At 38.0% G+C, this 13,070-nt stretch overlaps 1 protein-coding gene across 1 annotated transcript; it reads left to right on the plus strand.

The window, feature by feature from the left end:
- Positions 1 to 1,682: 1,682 nt before the first annotated feature.
- LOC139734345 (CD63 antigen-like) lies at positions 1,683 to 12,863 on the plus strand. Its single transcript, XM_071645137.1, has 7 exons — positions 1,683 to 1,790; positions 5,210 to 5,401; positions 6,563 to 6,637; positions 8,874 to 8,972; positions 9,373 to 9,534; positions 11,480 to 11,563; positions 12,559 to 12,863. Exons 1-7 carry the CDS (start codon positions 1,725 to 1,727, stop codon positions 12,625 to 12,627), a joined length of 747 nt encoding a protein of 248 aa, XP_071501238.1. The 5' UTR covers positions 1,683 to 1,724; the 3' UTR covers positions 12,628 to 12,863.
- Positions 12,864 to 13,070: the final 207 nt, after the last annotated feature.

The following is a 13,070-nucleotide window of genomic DNA, read 5'->3' on the forward strand; positions in this document are numbered from 1 at the left end:
CATGATGCTAACTGATATTTTCCATCTACAAGGTATTGTGATTCCATTTTCATTTTCAGCATGATCGTAAATATCAATCATCTTTGCTTTACAACATGTAATGCATGTTGAGATTAAGCATGATTTATTTTGACATATTTAGAATAATTATGTATATTGCTTTTTATATTAAGCATGATATGTCTTGCATATTGATACTTTTTTTTGGTTGAAATAAAAATGAAATCAAACGAAATAAAAACATTTCGCCTTGGGATCTCACGTCATTCCTAATTTCAGAAAGCAGTTGGTTATTATTTCATGAACAAATCACAATTAATCTATGAATGCAAATCAAAAATCACTTGGAAAAACAAAAGAAAAGGACGTGTTTCTTATATGTAGAAATAGAAACATATCAAAACATATTTTGGTATTCTATCTAACTGGGTTAAGATCCTTGTTCTCTCTGCCAGCTGACAAGTAAATACACCAAACGAAGTAGGTGGTGACGTACAGTGTTTCCCCAAATCCGCCGTGCATACATTCCTTGCAAGTCTATTTGCTTTTACATATTTGGGGTTTAGAGGTGTAGCAGTATAGACACAGTTACGCAGTCTTGATCAGCATATGAAACGGCTATAAAAGCAAAACATCGCGTTATGGAACCCCAAATTTTGGTTATTGATATGTAATATGAGATTAAGATATGGACCATAAATAGTCTAAATGGCACTGGTGACTGGAAAGTACAGATGATGATAATTATGATTACAGATACAAGTTTTCAATGACATCAACCTCATAATTATGATTATGAAAACAGTCAGAACGATTCATCTCGATTCAAGCGCCATAAGAGATCGCGTATCTTTGTCGTCATTATTGTAATAATCATAGATAATAATTGACAATATTTTAGTTTTGCTATCATCACTCATCAATTTCTTTAATTCAATAAATCATATTTTCACTTTTTCAACAGATATCACATACTGACTTGATTGATATTAAAAATGCATCAAGTTGAATGATGCACAGGAACTGTCGTCATCACCATCACCATCCTAATAATTGTCAGAACAAGATTAATAAATCTGCTGGATGTTTATACATTCTTATAGGCTTTTTGCTACTGAAATAAGGCTCCGTACAGGTATTGGAATATAAGAGCGTATGCAGAGTGAACTATGTGTCGCATTGTTCATTATAGCATACGTTTGTCAATACACACAGAGACAAACAGAGAGAGACGTATACGTATACACAATACAAACGTTTACAGCAACATCCACTCCACCCCTTGCTCACTAAATTACTGGAAAATTATATAGACATACTAAACGCCGATAATGGTGCTTTTGATGATATGAAATTATCACACAGGCCTATACACATCTCTCCGCCTATGACTCTAAGTCACGATATACATAGGAACTTTGAACAGTCATTTGACTCGTTAAATATTAAACTACTCAGTACAGTTCCTTATATAACCCATGACGTCTATGCTTACTAAGTCGCACGAACCGCCTGCTTGTGTGTGTTGGGGTTTCCTACCACACTGTAAAAGCACATAAAACGGAATATAAAAACTGTGGCCCAGTCACTGTTCAAGCGATTCCAGGGTGCGCTGCATAGAAACATCAGTGTAACGTTCACGCGAAAATCAGCTTGATTTCGATCAGTTTGAACTTTTTTTGTTTAAATTCTTCTTCTGGTTTTGGAAATAATAATCAGCCAAGATGGTTGCCGGATGTGGAGCAAAATGCGCGAAGATGTTCCTGTTTTTACTCAACTTTTGTGTCTGGGTAAGTGGTTCGCAAAGCGTACATCCCCACCGATTATCTGTTGAGCCATTTTCTAACCAGGCGTCCTTTACCCCTGCCTGGGATGGTGTAGTAAAAGTATTACTTTTCATCGACTTATACGCTTTACGTGTACACAGAAGTCGAATCAGGTTTTATGAGTTGCTGTTGCGGTGTCCTCGCTGTTCTTTGTTTTGTATTAATTTCCCTCTTTTTTCAGAAATTATGAATGTTAGTCAGCGTTAACCTTAAACGCTGTCGAGATATATTTGGGGCGGACTTTGTTGTCTCATCAAAATAATGATTTCTTTCAGTTCTAACATTTGAACGAAAATTCTGTCGTGTAAAAATCTTTAAACAACTTTTAATGACAGTGTAAACTTCCTTTATCGCTGCGTTAAATTGCTGCTTGATAAGTTTTGACAACACATTAGCAAAAACACAAAACCTGTGATGCAAAATTTTCAAAGTAGTCGTAGTTTTATAGTGATGTCGAAGTTTATATACAGCGATATTAAGAAGAGGGAGAAAACTGAAATGTTATGTGCATAATCTATAATTGTTTTTCTGTCTATCTGATTATTTCTTTCTCTTCTAGGTTTGTCACAATCATAATGAACATAATGCTAACATACTTAAGTCACAGTTTAAATTGTGTAACTTTATGTATTCACATACTTTTATTACTCTATATCGTATCTGGAATCAGTGAACTGAAAACCATCCATTACGGACATCATGAGTATGCGAGCTATAATTTTCCCTTTACTTCGGTGTTCGACTTTTCAAGGAAGTAGATTACGTCAATTGATTTGTCTGTATATCGGCCCATGACCAGAATGGTTGATCTTTTGTCCTTTTTGCTCTTGGATCTAACTGACGTGGTTGTTACGTAATGCTTATTGTCTCGGAAATAAAAATCCACCATTAGACAGTCATCCTATTGAAAGAGTGAGTTGGAATCCGGCATGACCTGTGTAGACAGCTATAGAATACCAGTGCGATAAGCGAGCAAGTCCGTCAAAAGAGCGAGACTGCAAAATGGAAGTTACATGAGGAGTTTTGGTGCGCCTGATGATAGACATTTATTGCTCTCTCTAAGCATATCCACGGGTATCTTATGATGTATAGAAACTCTTTTCCTGAGTTTCGTCTTCCCTGCATGTACAGCACCACCTGTCCTAGTATTTTATGAAATCATTTAGTATAGGTATTTGTCTCGTTGTAATATACATAAAATAGTAAATGGTGATAATGTTAGTCTCATTGCACAAAATAAATGGTAATACGTTGTGTTTTCTTTGAGTTTGGTTAAGAATCATAACATACTTAGATGCATTATTTTTTTATATTTATCTGATAATTATGTCAAGTATATTTAATCAGTATTCAATAATTTCCAATAATAAATAATACATTCAATATGTATGTTCAAATTTCAAACTATACAAAAGTTTTAACTGCATCCCTTGCCTTTTCTCATATTATGGCCACGTTTTATCAAAATCTATAATCGATTATAAATTGTCTTATAACACAGGCTGCCATTGACTTCAATTAACATAAATATCAACTATATAATCAATTATAACTCTTCATAAAACAGGGCTCAGTTCAAACTATACGTACGTACGTAAACTGCACCTTAACGGCGTAAAAATAACTATTATAGGAAGGACATGCTCAGCAAAGGTGCTATACACTGTCATGGAAACAAGATCATTGTTTCGTTTGCAAATGGTACTGTTTTTTGGTGTTATTTCTGTGACCTCGTGATTGATTTTTCCCTTTTCCCCAAGTATGAAATTCAGGCAAGTTTGAAGAAATTATGAAACGTCGGCTGTTTTACAAACAAATCTCAAGTTTCATGACGTACCATGTTAACGGATTCAAAAGCCATCTTGCAGAAATGTCAGTGACTTAAATTTAAGTAAAAAAAAATACGGTGACGCATACATGGCAGGAATTAGGTGACATAATACAGTACAAGAAGCGAAGCTCTCTCGAACAAGATCATCTTGCATACGAAATGATGGATGACAGTGGACCATGCAGTGATACACACAACACGTATGGAGGATTTATTGCGGGTATGGTGGGTGCGTGTGAATTCTATGCTCTGTAAAAACGGTTCGTTTTGTTCTCCAGTCGATTAAAAATTGGACTTTGCTCCGTCATATTTTATCCGTCCTATTGTTGACTCTGTTCAAGTGAACGAGAGGGGGAAAAAAGAGAAGACCCTACCGAAGCGTCGGTGGGCGGTCACCTGACGCGTAAGATTTTGCAATCGCTGAAAATAGGTAATGACGATATGATCATATTGTGTGTGTAAATTCAGGGGCAATGTGTGACCGACACAAAGTAGAAGCAACAGCCACGTGACTGGTTTCCAAAGGGACCAACTGATCCTCGGATAGCAAAGCATGTCACGGCCTCTGCCATTAATAGGTTATACTTGCGCACAAAGTTCATAAATGCATTCATTACGTACACACATATATATACACACATAGCTCAGCTCTCCTGGCATACTCGGAGAGCTAAGCGAAATGGTCTCCAAGAAGAGTGGAAGAAACATTGAAAATGAAAAACTGTACAAATTTTTCGTTTTTGCATAATATAACGCACTTAATCGTTCGGTGTGTTTTTTTTTTTAAGCGCTGTGTGTAAACATGTAATATTACAGTATGTCATGGGGTAAAATATGAAACATGGAAACTCTACCACAATGATTATGCCTAAGAATATGCTTGTGAAAGTGGCGACTGGCTGGATTGCTCCCAAGGAATGGAGAGTGAGCACTGTCAGTGCTGCTTGGAAATAAACACTGTATCCAGTGCTCCGAGTAATAAATTCATTCATTCATTCATTTTTCCATTTCCAACAGAAACATATAAATAATTTTACAGAAATTTAATACATACATTTCATCATGATACATAATAAAAGATAAGCTTAAAAAGTATTGTAAGTATACGGAAATGCTGATATGTAATGTAATAATGTAATACAATAAAATAAAATACAATGATATAATATGATATAATAATATCATAAGATTATCATGTGTGATGACAGAGCCGTTTTAGGTGTTGCGGATATTCTGTTTCTCCTTGAGAAATTTTATCCTGTATAAACACTCAACAAAATCAGCATAACGTTACCCTTCCAAGTTTATCCAAGCAGATTCTGATGGTGGATATTGGATAGTCATCGGAGAATCAGTCGATTTAGGCCTACAGCAAAAGTCGCTATCCTTTTTGACCTCACGTTACACGTTATTATATTGTGTTCAGATCAGTATGGAAATCTATAAATGTCGGCGTTTTTTCACTCCGAGCGTGTTTCTGTTTAACTTTGTTTATCTTTCAAGTTCATGGTTTTTTTTTTCTTTTCAATCCCTCTATGATATGCTCCATCAGCTAATCGGGATCGGACTGATAGGGGGCGGGTCATACCTCATGGTCAAGATCAATGACTACTCGGACCTCTTCGCCGAGGACGACATCCGGATCGTAGGCGGGGTGGCTATCGGCGTCGGCTGCTTCTCGTTTCTCGTCGGCTTCTGCGGATGCTGTGGCGCCATCAAGGAATCCAAGTGCCTGCTGGGGTTGGTGAGTGTGCCACGCCCACCGATATACCGTATGCCCCCCCCCCCCCCAAAAAAAAAAGAAGAATACAACGGGACCGGTCGCAATGATATTTGTAAAAATAGTTAATCAATCCAAATACAAATTCAGGGTATGAAATTATAACTCATTGCCCACAACTTACAGGAAACTCCATTCGATTTGCTTCAATGGTCAAAGAGAAATGAGGAATTTTGTAGAGGATGTCAAGAATCTCTTCCCTCGAAGTTCTGTCTATTGTATTCACACACAAAAGCATCAAAGTGCTAAACTTGGAAGAATCAGACTCATGATATGGTTTCCAACATTCCACATTTCTCTGTGACCGCTTAATCAAATTGAATGGGGTTTTCCGCAAAATAGAGCTACGATGTTTTGAAGTAGCATGTAGACAGTTTAATCATTTTGGGTATTATCAATGCGAACATTTGATTGTATCTTCTTCTTTTTTTTTCTTCTTTATTTTTGGGTGGGGGACATACTCTACGCTACCCTACAACAATTATACAAATTAACCATTTCTATGCCAATGAGTCGAATTTCACACACAGACCTATGAGCAGGTGATGTATAATGTGGCACTCGCAGAGGGTTAACTAAAACATAAGACAAAACTATGGGAAATGACCATTCACACTTACAATACTAGTAATATTTACAACATTCCACATGTTAGCAGAAGGGTCAGTACACACAATAAATACTAAACTCCTGTTGTCGATTCTTCGCCTTCAAGTATGTCTTTTCATAAGGTAAGGAATTTGATTTTTCTTTAACGAAATTAAAATTAATGGTCGACTACGTGTCCAAAGTATAGACCCGGGTAAGAATCGAATGCTACGTGTGTGAGTGTGTGTGTGTGTGTGTGTGTTTGTGTGTGTGTGTTTGTGTTTGTGTGTATATATGTGAGTTAAAGAAAAGGATGAATGAATTATAAAAGTTGAATTAAATGGGGTCAAAATGTAATTTAATAAAGACCGTGCAGTAAAAACAACAAACTCAGCTAGAAAAAATTAATGGTATGAAAAGACAACAAAATATCTTGTTTCTGAAAAATTTTGCTTTTTGGTCTAAGACAAGACACAAAAGATTATATTACTATTATCTGTTCGTAAATGGTGTTTCAATCATGATTTCTTTCCCCAGTACTTCGTCTTCATGTTGCTGATTATCCTGGGGCAGTTTGTTGGAGGCATCCTTGGTTTCGTCTACAGTGATGACGTGAGTTACATACATTTCTCATTGAAACGAAATGTATATCACCTCAGTGGCGGATCCGGAGGGGGTGCACCTGGCGCGCGCCCCCTTTTTATTTCCGGTTAAAAGAAAAGAAATAAAAAGAACAAAATGGGGAGGGGGTGCGTGCGCTCCTTTCGATTTTACAAAGCCGCCTCCCCTTTACGGAATTAAAGGGGGTGGGGTGCGGACTCCCCTTTAATTTTGCAAAGGCGCCTCCCTTTTAAGGAATTCCTTGATCCACCCCTGTCGCCCCTTATCTTATTAAATGTGAATGTCATTCGATGTACACGTAATGTTCTCCTAAAAGGTTTTACAATATGTTCCATTTTGATTATCAAGGCGTTTCCTCGTCAATAGACAGGAAAAGCAGCTATCGACTATTCAAATAGCCTTCAAGGATTACCATAGAGGTGTAAAAATTCTTGAAGTAAAGTAGAAACAAGCAAAGGAAAATAAAGTAACCATCCATTTCATTTCGTGGAATGCACAGCACAGCCCTATCGATAGCGGCAAAATCTTTTTCTTACCTTCATTACTCAAGGTACAAGGTATAGCTACTTTTTGTTGTTGCAGCAAAATCGTTTGTCGTTGCAATTGTAGTTGTTTTTAGCCCTCATGGCTCAAAGTACACGGTAGCCTTATTGAGCTGTCCCAATGTTCATGTTGTCTTTTGTTCAGTCATAGCACTTGAGTCTAATATAGAGGGATACCCAAAAGGACATCTTGTCAAAAGTGATTTTATCATCGGATAGGACTCGAGTTCATTTTGAGGACGAGTCCCGAGTTGCTCGTGCAAGTGCCTATGGGAAATGCGTGTTCTAGCAAAATCAGTCTATTCTGGACAGGTTAAAGTATGGTGAACGAGAAAAAGCGATATTCATAAACGAGGCAATTTATACATTTCTGGAAAGCCTATGTCTCTAGAAATATGAATAATTAACTTTCAGAAGGTAAAAACGTCTCCAGAACGATGGAGAGACGGTGTTTTGAGATCATTTTTAGACCACCAGAACCCGATCTGACGGCGAAATTTTGTTGGGCAAAATCATGACGTCACGAAACGTGCGCTGTGCTACCACTCCATCCCACAGTGGGCTGTTGCGGACGTGGTTCGTTTGGGGCATACGTTATATGGAGAGGCAGTGTGCCCGATTCAATATATGCCCCAAACGAGTTGTGTCCGCAGCGGCCTTCGTCGCTTCTTCTACCACTCCGACTTCTGTCACTATCAGTGTCATTGTTACTGTCATCACTCAATTCACTCTCGATGTCAAACTCAAAGTCTTTCCATACAATATAAGGTAAAAATTGGACGTGTTAATTTCTCAGCCGAGAAAGCAGAGGCGACTAACGACAGGCCAGATATTGCATCCGCTCACCAAGAAATACGCGCTCTATGAATGGCGGTCTCGATGTCCCGCTGCACTCGTAAAGGGTTTTGTTCATTTCGTGACGTCATATTTTAGGGCTCTAAAAAGGCTACTGTTCCGGAGCGAATATCGGTGAACCAAATCAGTCACTTTTAACTTGCGATTTCTCAGTGGCACGAATATCTTTTGATAAGTCACATCAAAAATCTGTTTTAGGAGACATTTCCCTGTGCTTTGAGCCCTTCTTTTATATTATTTTCTTGATTTTAATGTCTCGTTCACCATACTTTAAGAGCATATATGCTATAGCAGCCTAGACCAGTACAGTAAAATCTTAAAGTATGTGGAAGCTGGCTCTTGATAGAGTTAGTGCACATTGTTTACTATTTTCAGATGAAACAAATACCAAGCTTTAGTGCTTCAAAATAGTTCCGAAATGTGAGTTAGGGATAAAAACAACCAGTGTAAAAAAGTTAATCAGCATAATCAATGCTAAGTATATATTGTTAAATATACAACTTGTGAACAATAGTCATAAAAAAAAAAATGTTTCTAAGAATAAACAGTCTACAGTTCGCCTTGTATTTCAGGCTTTATTGCAAAAGTTTTGTAAGGTAGGATGTTTTGTGATACAACTGACTTACACATTATGCATCAAATGCGACAACTCGAACATTCTTCAAATCACTTCTCTCAATAATAAATAGTACCTTTAACATGATAGGGTAATGGCCAACCATTGTTATTTTGTGAAAGTATATTTGAATTATGTGCCTGTTTACCGCTATGAAAAACTAACCGATGTGTAATTGGCTTCATTATACATTGGTCATGTTTGCTCTATCCAGATCAAAAGTAGCATGCTCAAAGGTATGACCGAGACTATTGAAGAAGACTACGGCAGAGTTGACGGATCTACCAATGTCGTAGACGACTGGCAGAAAGCAGTAAGTATCATTCCTTGTGCAGCATTCTTTTTTTTTCAGTTTTTAAGTACATTCTGTTGAACTTACTTCATTTTTCCACGGGATAAAAGCCTGCTTTCTGCTGGACAGCTGTTTTTTGTTTTGTTTTGTTTTGGTTTTTTTGTTTTGTTTTGTTTTTTAGCAAGGCCGTGATAATTGAGGGGCAGCAGAGAGCTGGAAGTTGAAGTTGCACAAGTGGAGACAGGAGAATAGGAGACAGAGATAGATGTAAGGAAGAATGCAATGAGAATCCTGACAGATGACTGGTTTATCATTATCATCATCATAATGTTTGTGCTTTACGTTACCTATGTGTAAGGTGAATACATATCGGCAATCACTGTGATATACGACGTTCTTGTCCATTATTATTTCCCTATAGTTCGACTGTTGCGGAGCCACAAACTATACGGATTACGAGAAAGCCATGTACTTCACTGAAGGTTCCGTGCCAGAAAGCTGTTGCAAAACTGGCGTCAACGTTACCGCGTGCACGGCAGGGACAAAGGGTAAACCAGTCGACCCAAATCTTGTTTGGAGTGAGGTAAGTTTAATAGTGTGACTCTCACCTTTACTTACATCTTGACCAAAAAAAAAAAATCCCTTGAGCAGACGTCCTTATTACGTTTGAATACAATAAGATGAAGTTTAGAACACCAAGTTTTTTTGTTGTTTTTTTTTGGGTGGGGGGGGGGGTGGGGGGAGGATGTACGTCACGAGACCGACATCCACGAGTGATAAAGCCCACGAGTCATACAGCTAGCTCACGAGTCATACAGTCCATGGCTTCTACACTACTTACGGTGTAGCTAACAAGGCCCACGAGACCGACACAATAGGCCTAAACTAGTGGACACGGTGGACTGTTTTACCTAGTGTTCAACTCATGGGCTTTATTTGCCTACATTGTATAATGTCGAACTCATGGGCTGCATAACTCTTGAGTTGTATGACTGATGGACCTGTTTTCAATGTCGAACTCGTGGGCTGTATGACTCTAGGGTGTTGGTCTTGTGGGATGATCCCGGGGGAAGGGACAGAAATCTTATCAGCTTCCTCTTTAAAGGCCATCTAAACGGTTCCCAATGCGGTTGGAGCCAGCAATATTGTGGGATCATGTATGTATTTATGTATGCATATTCCATTCAATTCAATTCAATGTTTTGAATGAGAACGCATGAAGACGAATCTTCGGATTAACGAGATATGAGAACGCATGTATAGATTATAAGTTTATCACACGTGCCATTCCCTTAATGGTTTGAGTTTTTTTTTGTGTGTGTGTGTGTGTGTTTTCTGTGTAGGAGAATAATGAAAGGTAGCGCAATTTATAGTATTAAGCATTCAGTGAATGCGATAGCAATGATAACAGTGCTTATTGCTGAAGAACGTCCACTGGAAGCGGCTACAAACGTGGCCAGAGAAGATCATCACTCAATCATCAATCACAACTCTGAACGTCGAATTCGGGCCTGTTTACACCTAGCCTTGGGGTGCGGATCCCTGGCCAGGCCTCGAGAAGAGTCACGTGACCTGGAAAGGAGCCCCTCTCCCCTCCCCCTCCCCCCCCCCCCCCCCCCTCCCACGAGGGAGTCCCGCGTTGTGTGCATAGATCGTGTGTTGTAGCTCCATGGTTAGACTGTAGGCCCTATAGCACGCAATCGTGGTCGGCACGGTTACAGTTCGTCATTCCCACGGTTCGTTATTTCAGCGGTTCGGTTTTTTTCCCCCGGTTTTTTTTTTTTTTTCATTTCGAGGGTTTGTTAGCACTACGGTCTTCACGTTGTTCGGATTGACAAATCTTCGGATTAACGAACCTTATTTCAAATTTGTGGGATTACGAACCTTAGAAATAACAATCAACTTTTGGAATAACGCCACTAATGTTCGGTTTCCAAACGAACCCCTTTTCCATTAATTTTTTTTTTTGAATTAACGAACCTCTAGGTATACAGAATTTGTATATGTTTCCGAATAACGAACCCTCGGAATAACAAACATCTCCCATCGGTCGAGGGGCAGACCTCAGGACAACTTTGTCTCATGTGTAACAAAGTGTAATAATATTGTCCTAAGACACACCATAACCCCTTCCGCTTGTCAACCTGCTACGGAGAACATTGAAGACATAATTTATCATTTGCAGATTAAACAAAGACCCAGCATTAATGCTTCAAAATAGTTCTTAAATGTGAGTTATGGATAGAAACAACCAATGTGAAAATTTGAACCAGTATGATAGAGGTTAAGTATTGGGAACAATAGTTATAATGAAATTTTTCCACACTTAATCGTCTATAGTTATGGTTTAATGAGAAAAATAATGATATTTCCTTATATTTTTGCAAAAAAAAAATGTTATAAAGATATAGTAGGATGTTTTGTGATACAACTGACTTACACATATGCATCAAAACTAATATCATGCAATTAAGTGTCATTTCGAAATGTTAAGAAGAATTAATATTGTTTCTGTTTTTGTTTTCTAGGGATGTGTTGACGCTAGCTACGAGGAAGTGAAGGACCATTATGTAATCATCGCTGCGGCTGCCATTGGTTTGATACTGTTTGAGGTGAGGATTGATTTGGTTTATCATTGTCCCGGGATCATTATTAATTTTCGTGTACTGCAAGAGAGTGAGGTATAGGAGTGACTATATTTTGATTCAACTTCGGTCTCTCTGGGCAGAGCCAACGATTGAGGATTTGTTATTATTTTGTAACTAGAAATAAATGTTTAATTGATAATATGCTCTGTAAAGCAGAAAGCGGACACAAGATAGTATAATATTACCATTTTAGATCTCTGTCATGTAACATTTTGGGACAAACTTACTAGCTGCTAATCTGCTTATCTTCTGATAAGCTGACTACAAAGAATTGAACGATTAGATACATTTCTTTTTATGTTGACTAACTATGGTTTTAAGCCGAAATTACATGTATGTGACAAGTCTGACTGTGTGGTCATGTACTATAACGTGTTTTGTAATATGCAATGATAATATTGTTATTGTAACAAAAAAAAAAATACACCTATTCGCTTCCAGTAAGAGGGCAATTGAAGCATAACACAGTTTGAAAAGAATGTATAGTATAGATTACAGAGACTCCAACCCCAAGCACCTTCTGATCTGGAGATTCTCCCGCCCGAAACCCCTAGCAAACGGGAGACTCCAAGTTGATGTGTGCGAAGCACGAAGTTCCTAGGGTTCTAGATGTTCTCTGGTGCTAACTATCTATAAGGCTTATTTTTTCAACATACGATAGCAATAAGTAAGAAATCCCTTCCACCAGGAGACACAGAGCCAGGGCGGGAGAAATCAAATCTCCAGCGGGAGAACGGGAGATTTTGCAAAAATGGGTTTTCGGCGAGAGATCTCCCGTCGAAAACGGGAGAGTTGGAGTCTCTGAGACTGTCAAAATGGTAAAGCCATCACAAACGACGTGAGCATTTTGTAAGCCGATGCTTGCTTCTTTTGAAATGGCAGTGCAAATGTTAAAATAACTTTAAGGTCGACTAAATGAATGCATTTATTTTTTTTTCATGTTATGATTATCATTTTAGGTTCTGGCCATGGTGTTTGCATGCTGTGTCATCAAAGGACTGGATGAGGACTACGACAAATTCGCGTGAACAAGTCAAAGTTCAGAGCGGTTGTTTTAAAATGAAATTCAACTTGCAATAGCAATTAGTAGTTTTACATCTTTGGAGAAAGAAAGATCATCAGTGACGCCGACTTTCCCCTATATTTTCCTCAAAGTTTGGCATACAGCGATTTTCCAAGAGAGCCAGCATTATCCCCCCAAGAAAAAGAAAAATATTTAAAAATTTCGCTCTTTCCAACCAATGCTTCACAAAAATTAAAAATTGTATACGTATGTATTTTTTTTCTAATTTATGGACAAATATAAGTATTGAAAGTACTGCTTGATGATTTGTTGTAAAATTCATTCCCACGGAAAGAAAGGCAGAACCTTGATAAACAGTGAATAAATCTGCAAAAATATACATGAAAAGATTATTCTAGAGTCCGTATTATTTACCGATGAAAAAAAAAGCAACGTCATGAATGAACG

The sequence above is a fragment of the Diadema antillarum genome, unplaced genomic scaffold (assembly GCF_040938485.1).
Source record: "Diadema antillarum isolate AM-2024a unplaced genomic scaffold, OU_Dant_1.0 seq00000523_RagTag, whole genome shotgun sequence".
Lineage (NCBI taxonomy): Eukaryota > Metazoa > Echinodermata > Echinoidea > Diadematoida > Diadematidae > Diadema > Diadema antillarum.

Coding starts and splice junctions, on each gene's coding strand:
- LOC139734345 (XM_071645137.1), top strand. CDS start 1,725: ATGGTTGCCGGATGTGGAGCAAAATGCGCGAAGATGTTCCTGTTTTTA. Junction 5,402..6,562: donor CCAAGTGCCTGCTGGGGTTG/GTGAGTGTGCCA, acceptor TTCTTTCCCCAG/TACTTCGTCTTCATGTTGCT. Junction 11,564..12,558: donor TTGGTTTGATACTGTTTGAG/GTGAGGATTGAT, acceptor TTATCATTTTAG/GTTCTGGCCATGGTGTTTGC.